General features: G+C 49.6%; 1 protein-coding gene across 1 annotated transcript; it reads left to right on the top strand.

The window, feature by feature from the left end:
* The first annotated feature begins 255 nt into the window (after positions 1-255).
* LOC122048565 (calcium-dependent protein kinase 13-like) lies at positions 256-12,970 on the top strand. Its single transcript, XM_042610117.1, has 3 exons — positions 256-322; positions 12,439-12,582; positions 12,810-12,970. Exons 1-3 carry the CDS (start codon positions 256-258, stop codon positions 12,968-12,970), a joined length of 372 nt encoding a protein of 123 aa, XP_042466051.1.
* Positions 12,971-15,013: the final 2,043 nt, after the last annotated feature.

Raw genomic sequence — 15,013 nt, 5'->3', positions numbered from 1 at the left:
TTCCTCAGTTCCTTGTGTTGGAATTGGCAGCAACTTGGGCGGAGAAGGGAGGATGTCTTCTCCTGCTCCTCCCTTCTGAGATGGACTGTGAAGCCCTGCATAATGGACATTGATGAAGCCGGAAGAGGCGCCATTTTGGGTACACTTATTTTCTCCTTCATCCCCCATTTCCTCCCTTCTTTCCCACTATGATCACTTGATTTCGCTGCGTATTTCATTGACAAAGAACGATCATCATCTATCAGTTTAGGTCCCATGGTGTATGGCTGCTTGTACTGCGCGAAGTCCTACCAGAAGACCCTCGCCACTTTGAACTTCGCAGGTCCAAATCATCCTCATCTTCTACTGCTTGCTGATTTTTTCCCCCTTTGATGAAGTGTCTTCTTTCTAATTAGAAAAGCTTGGACCAGTTGAAAGTTTCTGTGTAGGTACGGATGTGGGAACATTGATTTAATCCTGTGATTAGGTTCAGAATAGATAATTAACATAGCATTTCTTCCACTGATACTGTCTTTATCTGATTATTTTGTGTTGCTAACAATGTGGTGCAGCCGTGGAACTATCTATGGTAGTGTTGTCTTCTAAAATAGTTCGTGTATTGCCGTTAATGTTGTTCTAAGGAAAGAATTTATCTCACAATTCATTGTTTACTTAACATTTTGTTCCTTGCATTTCGCTAAGTTAGTTTGCTAAAACAAAAGAACACTTCGTAAGAATGTTTTCCTTATTTTCTCCTCCTTGGTAATATTTTAAGAACTATTGGCAATGCACTTATTGAGATTGTTTTCATGTCTAATTTGAATATTTTGATCTCTGAGTGTCTGGAATGAGAAGATTAAGTTCATAATGTTATGAATGGAGTGAACTATTGGCAATGACACTGCTTGAACAAGAAGCAATTTTTGTTCAGTGGAGTTGAGGGAGAGTTTTATTTTTACTGTATTCATCTATTTATTTTAGTCTTAAAGTTCTCCTGGTTAATGAAGTTAGAATGATTAGTTACCATATGAATGCATACTAATGATCTTCATTTTTATTGAGTCTCATTAATGATCACTTCTGATCCTGTCCGAATCGCTGAACCAAAGGACGCTGGACACGCGACACGCTCCTAGTCGATGGGGTGAATCTCCGGCTGGTCGAACGAAGCTCCGGCGATCCTGCACGAAAGTCTAGCCGGGAAGGGGTTCCCGGCGACGACCCTCCGACGCTCAAGTCAGGTAAGTGGTGGAGAAAGTGGCTGCCAAATTTGTATCATGCGTACCTTTGGCGAAGTAATAGCCTCTTTATATAGGACGGAGAAGGAACTGATGCACGCCCGCCGAGGTGCGTACGTGTCAGCAACCCATACCACGGTATGCACTTGTCAGAGAGCTTACCTGACACCATGCTGCCACAGTCCGAGCATGTTTTTTGATGGGACGGCAGGACCACCCGTTGTCAGACTAGAAGTATGGCATAGCCATACGACTTGACGGCTGTCAGAAGATGTCCCCGTCTTTTACCCACCGTTTGACTGGGGTGTCCGGCCCGCCGGGCGGACGATGAACGTCGTCCGGACGGCCTTGATTCTTTGCGCCGTCCGGGCGGCACCTCCTTCCGCTCGGTCATTACGCACTGCTTTATTTGAGCGTCGGAACCCTGGTCCCTGCCAGGGTGCCTTTTACTATCAAATTTCCCTTTCTTCTGAGTCCGGTCGGCTCGCCCTTTTCCGGCGAGCCACTGGACCCTTTGACCTCCCCTCAGCGTTGACTCCTTCTTATGGGGTTCCGGATTTTTACCGCCGGATCACTTGCCTTCCTCTCGAGTCTAGTCGAAGGAGGCAAAGTCCGACTGACTGGACTGCCGATCTGTCGAACAATGATCATTGCCTTAGGCCGCTCGGCCAGGCATAAAGATGCTCATCCGTGCGGCGATATCTGTCTGTCCGGCGATACTTTGTCCATGCCTTGTATTTTCTGGGAATCGATGTCCGTTGTTCTCCCACACTACCCATCACGTGCTCTGCGCAAGGTAAGGGGAGCTCATTAAATGCGGCTAGTAACGGATGAGGGCGTGGGTGGGATCCGGCCTCGCGCGTTTGGGCCAGTTTACGAGACGATCCGATGACAAAAATCCTCGTCGACGGCACCGAGGTCGACGTGGCGATTCACGCTGGCGATATAAGATCCTTGACTTCGTTTCCGCCGCATTTCGTCTTCTTCGTTTCCCGACTCCTGTCATTCCCCCTCTCGCCGGCGACCTTGTTCTCAGACTTTCCGACGATCACACGGCTTCTTCCGGTCATCTTCCTCGCTTGTAAGAGCCTTTTTCTCGCTTCAGACGCATTCTTCTTTCTGTTAATCATCCTTTTCAGCCGGTTTTCTTCCATTGCTTGAACCATCCTCTTCTATCCCGCGTTCTGGCCTTTCGATCATGACCAGTACCTCGCAGTCAACCGGCGGTGCTCCGGGTCTTTGGTACTCGAACATGGAAAGTCTGTTCGACGAGGAAGACGCCATGCGCCTCACTCGAGCATATGACCTACCAATCGACCACGAAATAGTGTTAGCCACGCCTTCCGATCGGCCTAACGATCCTCCGCCCGGCACTGTTGTCTTCTTCCGGGATCAATTCCTGGCCGGACTACGTTTTCCTCCTCACAAGTTTTTCTTAGAAGTTTGCAACTATTTCCACATTCCGCTCGGCCAAGTAGTTCCCAATTCTATTAGGTTGCTGAGCGGAGTGGTAGTTTTGTTCAAACTGAACGACATTCCCTTAACCCCAAAAATCTTCCACTACTTCTACTATCCCAAGCAAGCCGAGTGGGGCACCTTTGTTTTCCAATCTAGGATAGGCTTCGTCCTTTTCGATAATATGCCGAGCTCCAACAAACACTGGAAGAAGCATTTTTTCTATATACGCTTTCCCGAGCGGCCCACTTTCCGCACCAAGTGGCAGACGGCTATGCCTGCGCAACCGGAGCTCGGCAAGTTTAGAGGTGATGCAGACTATCTCCATGCAGCCGAACAGCTAGTCGGTCAGCTCTATCACATTGACAAGATGCTTCTCCCAGGAGTAATGCATATATTCGGCTTGTCTTCTACACCAGCCGATCTGCCTTGTAGCATGAGTAAGCTTCCCTATCTTCCCCTTTATTTTGTTCTAACTGATTTATTCTCTGCTTCTGCAGCTGAGGTCATGTGGCGGGCCAGAGCCACCGAGAAGGTCAAACTGAAGGCCGCTCGGATTGAGGCGGTGACGAGCAAGGAGGCCGCCGAACGAGGCCTTGCTCCGGCTGATCCGGCCAGCGAAGAAGGTGAGGGGACGCCAACGGTCCCAGAAGCCCCGGACGCCCCTGCCCCTCCTAGAACCTACGACCGAAGCTGAAGTGGAGGGTCGTTCGGCCGATGATGTGCCGCTGCGCACTCGGAAACGCCGGCGACCGGAATCCGCACCTGCCTCTACACTTGATGAGCCACAACCTGAGCGGGGTGCAGATGCGCCGGTGCTGTCCGGAACAGTTTCCCTCGAGAGTACCCCGACCCCTCAGGATTCTCCGAGGGCCAGCTTGGAAGTGCCGCCGTCCAGCCCTTCGAGGACTCGACGACGTCTCAGGCATTTAGGCGAGCTACCCACCTCTTCTGCTGGCGGGCCATCTCAGAGCGGGCCGAGCGGCCAGAATTTACTTAAAACCGTTCTGCGCCTTCCTTCAGAGGCGTACATGGCTGTCGCCGATCGGCCGGTGTTTCCTGAGCAGATGATCACCCTGACGGGCCCTCTCGCACAAGCTTGGATAGATGCTCGGAGTCGGATAGCTAAGTTGACTCCCGGGCAGCTCAGCGACAACAACCTTCAATCAGCCACCGGGGTATAGCCCTTCCCCCCCTTCTCTCTCTTATTTGAAGTTTTTACCCTGTTCGTGTTTGCTAGCAGAACTGGGTGGAGCAGATCGCCATTAGCGATCGGTTGGTCGAGCTGGAGGAGGAACTGAAGAAACAAAAAACAGCGGGGGACGCCAGGCAGTCGATGGGCGCTCTGGAGAAGGCCAAGAAATCGCTAGAAGCCGAACGGAAACAAGCCACTGATCTGGCGAGCAAGGTCGTTCGGCTTGAAACAATGATTAAGCAGCGAGACAAGGAGATCCAGACGGCGACCACTCGGAAGCAACAGGCCATCAACGACATGGACCACATGAAGGTGGAGATCCGGGGGCTGGAGCAACGCATCAAGGACCTGGATGCTCTGCTGGCCACCGAAAAAGAGAGTCGCTCGGCTGATCTCCAAAGATTCGATGGAGACTTGAAGGATCTCCAAGCTGCTAGCGACGCTGCCCACGCCGCGCTCAAGGAATATCAAGAGGGGGAGTCGGCCCGCTCGGACGAAGTGAGGAAGGCGTTCCTCCGCTCGGAAGACTTCGGAGAGAAGTTTACCGATAAGATATCCTTCACGTTCGAGGAGGCAATCAAGGCGGCGGTGGGCTATCTGAAGACCAAAGGTCACCTGTCTGCCGAGCTGACCATCCCCCCCGAGGATCTGGCGAGCGTTATGGACGCCATCCCCGACGCTCTTTTTGATTTTGACGTGTGAGGCGCGTTTCTGTAAACTTTTTTGAATTCCCGCCGTTCGGCCCCGCTTATCTATGTAATGACTTTTTTGAATTGCATATTAGATAATCTTCGCCTTTTTAATTCCGCTTAACCATCTGTTGCTTCGAGCCTCGCCTCAAAGGGGTTTTTGCTGGATTTTCGCAAGGCCTCCCGCTTGGACGTTTATAGATGCCGGCTCGTCCCTTGATGTTTATCGTCGGAGCTCGACGGCGCGGATATTTATAGCCGGTCGGCGCGGCTCTCGATTTTTAACGACGGGGCTCGTCGGTTCGTCCGCTCGGATTATTTATAGACGCCGGTTCGTCCCTCGATATTTATCGTCGGAGCTCGACGGCGCGGATATTTATAGGCGGTCGGCGCGGCTCTCGATTTTTAACGACGGGGCTCATCGGTTCGTCCGCTCGGATTATTTATAGACGCCGGCTCGTGATATTTATCGCCGGTCGGCGCGGATATTTATAGCCGGTCGGCGCGGCTCTCGATTTTTAACGACGGGGCTCGTCGGTTCGTCCGCTCGGATTATTTATAGACGCTGGCTCGTCTTTATCTTCGGAGCTCGTGGCGCGGATATTTATAGCCCGGTGGCTCTCGATTTTAACGGGCTCGTCGGTTCGTCCTTCGGATTATTTATAGGCCGCTCGTCTCTCGATATTTATCGTCGGAGCTCGACGGCGCGGATATTTATAGCCGTCGGTTCGATTTTTAACGACGGGGCTCGTCGGTTCGTCCGTTCGGATTATTTATAGACGCCGCTCGTCTCTCGATATTTATCGCCGGAGCTCGACGCGGATATTTATAGCCGGTCGGCGGCTCTCGATGTTTAACGACGGGGCTCGTCTCTCGATATTTATAGACGTCAGCTCGTCTCTCTATATTTATCGTCGGAGCTCGACGGCGGATATTTATAGCGGTCGGCGCGGCTCGATTTTTAACGACGGGCTCGTCGGTTCGTCCGCCCGGATTATTTATACGCCGGCTCGTCTCTCGATATTTATCGTCGGAGCTCGTAGCGGATATTTATAGCCGGTCGGCGCTCTCGATTTTAACGACGGGCTGTCGGTTCGTCGCTTCGGATTATTTATAGACGTCGGTTCGTCTCTCGATATTTATCGTCGGAGCTCGACGGCGCGGATATTTATAGCCGGTCGGCGCGGCTCTCGATTTTTAACGACGGGGCTCGTCGGTTCGTCCGCTCAGATTATTTATAGACGCCGGCTCGTCTCTCGATTTTTAACGACGGGGCTCGTCGGTTCGTCCGCTCGGATTATTTATAGACGCCGGCTCGTCTCTCGATTTTTAACGACGGGGCTCGTCGGTTCGTCCGCTCGGATTATTTATAGACGCCGGCTCGTCTCTCGATATTTATCGTCGGAGCTCGACGGCGCGGATATTTATAACCGATCGGCGCGGCTCTACGGTTTAACGTCTGGGCTAGACGGCGTGGATATTTATAGCCGATCGGTGCGGCTCTCGATATTTATCGTCGGGGCTCGTCGGTTTTCCGATTTTTAACGACGGGGCTCGTCGGTTCATCCGCTCGGATTATTTATAGACGCCGGCTCGTCTCTCGATATTTATCGTCGGAGCTCGACGGCGCGGATATTTATAGCCGGTCGGCGCGGCTCTCGATTTTTAACGACGGGGCTCGTCGGTTTTCAAGTGAGACTACACACCCGGCCGAACGGCTCGGCCTTCGTCGCAGAGCGCTTGGCTTGGAAAGCCATATACCCGGCCGACCGGCTCGAGCCTTCACATCGAGCGCTTGGCTTGTATATAATCCTCCCCGAGGTAGTCTCGGCTAAAATGTACCTGGCCGAGCGGCTCAGGCCTTCGCTCCAGGCAATAACCTCCCTCTATCATCCTGAACAGCGCAGGGTTTTGGTTTCCTTCCTGCCACACTAGTATGCAGCCCGGCCGAACAGCTCGGGGTCTTCGATTTCGAACGCTGCTTATATTCTATACGCAGCCCGGCCGAACGGCCTGGGGTCTTCGGGTTACGACGATAATGCCTTATATTCGCTTTTTTGACTTTTCATCTCTGCATTTCAAGTATTTAGTCGAAAAATGAAGTACACAGGGTGATTTACAGTGATACACCTTTCACCCCGCTCGGTAAGTGGTGATTCGCTCCACGGCCTATCTAGCTGCCGTCCTTCCTCATCCTCCAGATAATCGCTTTTCGATGATTTTGAAAGGGCCCGCCCATGGAGCTTCAAGCTTACGACGTCGCCGACTTGACTTCTTCCGCAAGATCGTCGACCGAACGATCCGGGAATGACGCGTCGGTTGTAGTTTTGCTTCATCCACTGATGATACACGGACGCCTTTGCCCTCTCTTCTTCTACCAAGTCCAGCCCATGTTTCTTCGTTCGGCGTTGTCATCATCGTAGCTCGATCCGGGACGCCGACTTCGACCGAATGACAACCTCACCGCCATATACCAAATGGAACGGTGTGACTCCGTCCCTTCTTTTGGCGTCGTTCGGATGGCCCACAAGACGCTCGGCACTTTATCCGCCAACTCCTCCCAAATGGTCGAGCCGTGTTCCCGGTTGGCGACTTCAGCTTGACCGTTGCTCCGAGGATAGGCCACGGACGTGAAATGTTGCTCAATGCCGTAGCTTTGCACCAATCCTCTAACATCTTCCCCGTGAACTGCCGCCGTTGTCGGACACGTCGCGGGATGCCGAACCGACAAATGATGTGTTGCCGGATGAATTTTTAACCATTTGTTCAGTGATCTTGCCGCTCGGCCTCCACCCACTTGGAGAAATAGTCTACCGCCACTAGTAAAATTCTCTACGGTCGCCATCGGAAATGGACCCACAATATCCATTCCCATTGATCGAACCGGACATGAGATGGTTGATGCCTTCATCTCCTCTGCGGTCGGTGGGAGAAGTTGTGATACTCCGGCATGAAAGGCATGTAGATACCGTCCGAGTGGCATCTGCTTGTAAAGTTGGCCAAAAGTATCCGCCAAGAGGATTTTCTTGACGAGCGTCCGCCGGATGACCCCGCATGATCCTTGATGTACTTCACGGAGGATGTCGAGTCCTCCGAGCTTACACATTTCAAAAGGGGCGCAGAAAGCTTTCAAGCTGATCTCCGATTAGTGTAAACCGACCGGCTCTTCTTCCGAGGAGCCGGGCTGCATATTCATCGGATGGTGTGCCGAACGGAGGAATTCTATAATAGGTGTCCTCCACCATTTGGAAACGCGAGGCCTTGCATCCGGTCGACATGCGCCACCAGCAGTTTTTCAATTGGTTGCTGAATGGCGACCGGCGTTATTGAGCTCGCGAGTTTGGCTAACTCATCGTCCGCCTCGGTTCGTGGGATCTTCCGAATAAGCACCTCTGAAAGTAGCTTTGAGTTTTCAAAGGCCTCAACAGAGTTTAAGCCTAACACGCTTGATTTTAAAGGTGCCGGAAAGTTCCGAGCGCCAACCGTGAATCCGAATGAAGTGTTACCCGACCGGCTCCCACATGCGTTACCCGACCGGCTCCCTCATACTCTGCTTCTTTGTTAGTAGCTTTGTAATCTAGCCGGACGGATAGGTGCATCTTTTCTTCATGAGGTGAGAGTAGTAATATTCCGATCCCACTTCCGAGCCAAGTGGAAGACCCATCCACATATATTCTCCACATAGCTTCCGGCTCTGGCCTTTGCACTTCGGTCACAAAATCAGCCAAGGATTGTGCTTTGATCGCCGAGCGGGGCTGGTATTGGATATCAAATTCACTTAATTCTGTCGTCCACTTGATGAGCCGTCCGGACGCTTCTGGATTCAACAGTACTCTTCCTAGTGGACTGTTCGTCCGAACAATGATGGTGTGAGCCAAGAAATACGGTCGAAGGCGCCGAGCGGCTAGAACCAAAGCAAAGGCCAACTTCTCGAGCCCGGTGTAACGAGATTCAGCATCTTTTAAAATGTGGCTTAGAAAATACACCGGCTGCTCTTCGCCGCTCGCCCTCACAAGTGCTGAGCCTACAGCATGCTCAGTTGACGACAGATACATATACAGTGACTCACCCCCGATCGGCTTGGCCAGCACAGGCAGAGAATTTAGATATGTTTTCAACTCTTCAAATGCTCGGTCACACTCTTCATCCCACTGGAACTTAGTAGCCTTGTGTAGGATCTTGAAGAATGGCAGGCTCCGGTCGGCGATTTTGGAGATGAATCTTGCTGGGGTTGGCTTCAATTCCTCGCTCGGTCACTATATATCCCAAGAAACGCCCTCCTTTTGCTCCGAACAGGCACTTTTGGGGATTTAGCTTGACTCCATATTTGCGCAGCGTTCGGAAGGTTTCTTCCATGTCCTTGAAGAGATCTGCCGCTCGGACGGATTTAATAAGAATGTCGTCTACATAAACTTCCAGATTCCGCCCGATCTGCTCCCGGAATACCTTGTTCATCAAGCGTTGATAGGTAGCCCCGGCATTCTTCAATCCGAACGGCATCACGTTGTAGCAATAAGTGCCGTCGGCCGTTACGAAGCTTACTTTTTCTTGATCTTCCCGGGCGAGCGGCACTTGGTGATATCCCTGGTAGGCGTCAAGCATGCAAATTAATTCGCAGCCGGCCGTAGAGTCCACCAGCTGATCTATCCGGGGCAGGGGATAAAAATCCTTGGGGCATGCTTTGTTTAAGTCCCGAAAGTCGATGCAGACTCTCCACTTGCCGCCCGGCTTGGAGACCAATACTACGTTGGCCAGCCAGCTTGGGAACTGCACCTCGCGTATGTGGCCGGCCTTCAGAAGTTTTTCTACTTCCGCCCGGATGATGGCATTCTGCTCGGCGCTGAAGTCCCTTTTTCTCTGCTTCACTGGCCGAGCGTCCGATCGTACATGCAACTCGTGTTGCGCTAGGCTCGGTGAAATTCCGGGCAACTCATGTGTCGACCAGACGAAGACGTCATGATTTCGTTGGAGGCATTGGATCAGCTTCTTCCTCCAGATCAGAGGCGATAAAAGTTGTGGCCTCCGATCGGGTCGGATGGATCTGAACTTCCTCCTTTTCATCATAAATTAAAGCAGGAGGTTTCTCGGTTATGGCGTGTACCTCGATTCGGGGCGCTTTCCGAGCGGAACAGGCTTCCGCTCGGATCATCTCTATATAGCACCGCCGAGCTGCTAGCTGATCCCCACGCACTTCTCCTACTTTGTCCTCCACGGGGAACTTTATCTTCTGGTGGAAAGTTGAGACAACCGCTCGGAACTCGCCGAGCGCCGGTCGTCCCAAAATGACGTTGTAGGATGATGGAGAGTCGACCACCACAAAGTTTATTGTCCTAGTCCTCCTGAGCGGCTCGTCTCCCAGAGAGGTGGCCAGCCGGATCTGTCCGACCGGCTGTACTTCGTTGCCCGTAAACCCGTAGAGCGGGGTCGTCATGGGCAGCAGCTCGGCTCGATCAATTTGCAGCTGATCGAACGCCTTCTTAAATATGATGTTGACCGAGCTCCCTGTGTCAACAAATATGCGGTGAATGGTGTAATTTGCTATTACCGCTTTAATGAGCAGCGCGTCGTCGTGGGGCACTTCTACTCCTTCTAAGTCCCCGGTCCGAAAGTGATTTCCGGTCCACTTGCCCGCTCTTGGCTGCAGCCGACCGCGTGGATCTGCAGCTGCCGGACGCCCGCCTTTCGGGCTCGGTTGGAGTCTCCTCCGGTCGGCCCACCAGCAATAACGTTGATCTCGCCCCGGGAAGTATTGCTCCTATTTTCCTCCTCCCGAGTGGACGGTCGGGACCGTTCTCTGGATGCCCGGCGATTTTCCTGTCTTGGGGATCGGTGCCGATCGGGCGTCTGGTGATGTCGCCTCTCGACGCGGGTCCGGTCAGCGTCATGGGTCCTTTGTCTCCTGTCGGTGGGAGACGACCGTCGTTCGGCTTTCCTGGGAACGGGATTAGCCACGAAGGGAAAACTTCGACAGTCCCTCGTGTTGTGCGTATCCGACTGGTGGAAGGAGCAGAACATAGGGGTCCACCTCTTCTTTGGCTTGGGCCGAGCGGCATCCACTTCTTGTACGTGCGATCTGGCGTGAGGGGATCGAATTGCTTCGGCCCTCGGTCCTCTGGGTGGCTGCTGAGTGGCGTGCTGTTTCCGCTCGGCATGAACAGGTGCCCGCTCGGCTGGAGCTTCCTTTTTCCGAGCGGCTTGCGCTTCTTCCACATTTATATATTCGTTGGCCCGATGTAGCATGTGATCATAATCTCGGGGCGGCTTTCGGATGAGCGACCGGAAGAAGTCCCCATCCACAAGGCCTTGCGTGAAGGCATTCATCATTGTCTCCGATGTGGCCGTGGGGATATCCATCGCCACTTGGTTGAATCGCTGAATGTAAGCTCGAAGCGATTCTCTCGGCTCTTGCTTGATGGCGAACAAGCTGACACTTGTCTTTTGATAACGCCGACTACTGGCGAAGTGGTGGAGGAAGGCCGTTCGGAAGTCCTTGAAGCTGGTGACGGATCCGTCCGGCAACCTCCGGAACCACCGTTGAGCCGATCCCGAGAGGGTGGTAAGGAAGACTCTACACTTTACTCCATCCGTATACGATGGAGCGTGGTCAGATTATCGAACTTACCCATGATCATCCGGGTCTGTTGTTCCATTGTATTCGCCGATCGTCGGAGGCACGTAGTGCTTGGGCAGAGGGTCTCGTAGGATAGCCTCCGAAAATTGGCGATTGATCCGCTCGGGAGGAGTCCGCTCGGGAGCTTTCCTTCCTGTCATCCCGCCTTGGCATTTCATCTGAGGAAGATCCTCTATCTCTTCGGGCTGGTATGGCTTCAGGGGTGCGAAATAAGGCCCGATGGAATGCGACGGTGGCTGGAGGTGCTTCCGCTCGGCCACCAGACGTAGATGTTGCTTGTTGCTCCGCCCGCTCGGCGGATGCTTTTTGTTTTTGCTCCATGAGTTTGGCGGCCCTTATCTCGACCAGAGCGTCGAGTTCTTCCCTTGAAAGCGTCACCGTGTGTTGTCGTCCAGCCTCGTCCATTGTCTCCGATCGGATGCAGGAGCGTTCCCACAGACGGCGCCAATTTGATCCTGTCTGAATCGCTGAACCAAAGGACGCTGGGCACGCGGCACGCTCCTAGTCGATGGGGTGAATCTCCGGCTGGTCGAACGAAGCTCCGGCGATCCTGCACGAAAGTCTAGCCGGGAAGGGGTTCCCGGCGACGACCCTCCGACGCTCAAGTCAGGTAAGTGGTGGAGAAAGTGGCTGCCAAATTTGTATCATGCGTACCTTTGGCGAAGTAATAGCCTCTTTATATAGGACGGAGAAGGAACTGATGCACGCCCGCCGAGGTGCGTACGTGTCAGCAACCCATACCACGGTATGCACTTGTCAAAGAGCTTACCTGACACCATGCTGCCACAGTCCGAGCATGTTCTTTGATGGGACGGCAGGACCACCCGTTGTCAGACTAGAAGTATGGCATAGCCATACGACTTGACGGCTGTCAGAAGATGTCCCCATCTTTTACCCACCGTCTGACTGGGGTGTCCGGCCCGCCGGGCGGACGATGAACGTCGTCCGGCGCCGTCCGGGCGGCACCTCCTTCCGCTCGGTCATTACGCACTGCTTTATTTGAGCGTCGGAACCCTGGTCCCTGCCAGGGTGCCTTTTACTATCAAATTTCCCTTTCTTCTGAGTCCGGTCGGCTCGCCCTTTTCCGGCGAGCCACTGGACCCTTTGACCTCCCCTCAGCGTTGACTCCTTCTTATGGGGTTCCGGATTTTTACCGCCGGATCAACTTCCATTCAATAACATAACTTGAAGTTTAGTTTTACTATAACGGCGTGCTCTACTTTTTTTTTTCTCTTTTTACCCCAATTCTAGGTGAAAGATTTTCTGAGATAGTTGGAAGCCCTTATTACATGGCTCCAGGAGTTTTAAAATGGAATTATGGACCAGAAATTGATATATGGAGTGCTGGAGTTATACTCTATATCTTACTGTGTGGAGTTCCACCATTTTGGGCTGGTAAGCTTTCTATCAATAAATCCATTTTGCACACTTCATTATTTGTTCTACCACTTTCTACAAATAAGTTACTTATTGACTACTGTAAGCTTTCCATGAATAAATCTATTCTTTATTAGTTCTATCACTTTATGCTAATAAGATATTTATTGTCTATTAATTAATACACTTTTTGTATTTCTTCAGATACATTTTCTATCTAACGAGCTATGATTTCTTAATTGCAGAAACTGAACAGGGAGTTGCTCAAGCAATTCTTAGGGGCGTAATAGATTTCAAACGGGAACCATGGCCTAGTATTTCTGACAGTGCTAAAAATTTAGTTCGGCTGATGTTGGAACCTGATCCCAAGCTTCAATTAACTGCAAAGCAAGGCAGTCTTTCATGATCTTTCATGATTCACATATTCAAAGTTTTTATGTGAGTATTGATTCTTCATTATTTTCTGATATGGTATTGCTAATTTATAAAGATTAGCTTGAACTAAACACAATCGTTACTGTTAGTTCCATAACAAAATATCTTCAGGATTCAGAATTGCTCATACTTCTTTTTTTTTAATCATAAACATATTCCTTATATCCAACCCTTTTCTGTTGAATTTTACATGATTTAATTCCCTAAGTTTCTTCTCATTTTAGTTCTAGCTAGAAGAATATGAAGCCCAACTAGCGTCTATTATCACTATCAGGAAGAAAACTTTTCTTGGGTATGCCTAATGTAGTCTGACAAAAACCAGTTCAAAATTGCTATTCAATTCAAAGGATTTGTCATTTGTGTGATATACATAACAGAATAGTAATGTTCACCAACCAACTTTTAAGCATAGAAAATGGGTAGAAAGTCACAAACCTATCATTTGCAACTCCATCTGAATCCTATCAAAAGAGGCCAAGATTGCTCTGTAACAAACCTTGATGCCTGGCGAAGAGAATTAAAATGAAACAGAATGCAACTCTGAGAAAAACTCAAAGGAATTTTTCAAGTAAACTTCTTCAAAATTTTTAGCAGTTAACAATAGTCCTAAAATTATATGTCAAAGAATTTTTACAAACTTCTTCAATACTTGAAAAATTCCTTTGAGTTTACTTGAAAAAATTTTGAAAAATCCTTACAACTATTTTTCAAGTAAACAATAGTCCTAAAAATTAGAAACTTTTTTATAATTTAACTGCTAAAAACATGAAATCTTTCATGATCATTCCTTTGGCCCTTATTCTTTTCTGAGTATTAGAAAGATCCTTTTAAATTTTGTGTGTGAATTTGTTCATTCACAATTAGGACTCCTCTCCATTTTCTATTTATTTTTATAGCTATTTTTTTTGCTTTATTCTTTATTTTATTTTAGTTTTCTTTCTCTCTCGTCTTTTTATTCGACTCCACTCCATTGTTAAGTTCCCATAGGTTTTGTTGAACCTATAGAATCTAACCCATTTTCTTATTGAGCAATCTAATCCATTTTATTATGGAGCAAAGGGCATGAATTTGATGACCTCTTTGCTTCATGTTTTCCTTTGGAAATTTATTAATCAATATTTGAGAGTTAGAACTGGTATAGATATATTTAAGTTAATCTCGTGTTCAAATTAGGCTTAATCTTATGGTTGAACCGAGGTGGGACCAGGCTTGAACTAAACTGGGATGGTCCTGTTGACTGGTTCAACGATAAATTAGAGTTTTGTGCATCAAAACCCACTCCTTATTTTCCCTGAACTCCTGAATGCTCCTTACAAGCGGGCCCATCTCTTTTCTCTTCTCTTGCGAGCTAAGCAAGCACGTCCTCCTCCTGTTCACCCATTTGAATAGTAGCCCTTTTGCCACGATCGTTTACAAAACCTTGATCGAAAGAAGCCCATGATCACTTATCTCTCCTCTTCTTCCTTTGTCACTGTCAATGTAGGTTATCATCACAGTGGCACATAGCTAAGTCACCCTTGTTGCTCAAACTTGTGGAGTAACTGAGTACTCTTTTCGACCAGGGCTGAAATAAATTCTTAGATTTAATATTTTTATAATGTTTAGGTTCTGTGAACTGTTGTGATAATGGAACCTATTATCTATTTGTTTATTTCTTCACTTTGATTATCATTTGTCATTGGACTGTTAATCTCTTTTTGATTTTGTGGATAACTTTGCTGCAAACTATGCTCTGAAGAGAGTTTTTTATGTCAACTATGCCTTGGGGATATCTGGACGCAGGAAACCTTGCTGGCATCTATTATGAACAAAGTCAACTTGACATGGCAATTATGCATTACAAGCAAGCTATCAACTGTGATTCTACCTTTATTGAAGCTTACAATAATCTGGTAAGTTGATAATGGTCTAATATGTCAAAATGTGGTATCCTTCTTGATGGTGAGCCAGGTTAGTTAATGATCGACTTTCTTGCACATTAAAAGGGGAATGCTCTCAAAGACGCTGGACATTA

The sequence above is a fragment of the Zingiber officinale genome, chromosome 2B (assembly GCF_018446385.1).
Source record: "Zingiber officinale cultivar Zhangliang chromosome 2B, Zo_v1.1, whole genome shotgun sequence".
In the NCBI taxonomy this organism is placed as follows: domain Eukaryota; kingdom Viridiplantae; phylum Streptophyta; class Magnoliopsida; order Zingiberales; family Zingiberaceae; genus Zingiber; species Zingiber officinale.
Note: the sequence above shows the minus strand (reverse complement) of the source record. Positions and strands in the feature narration are given on the sequence as shown.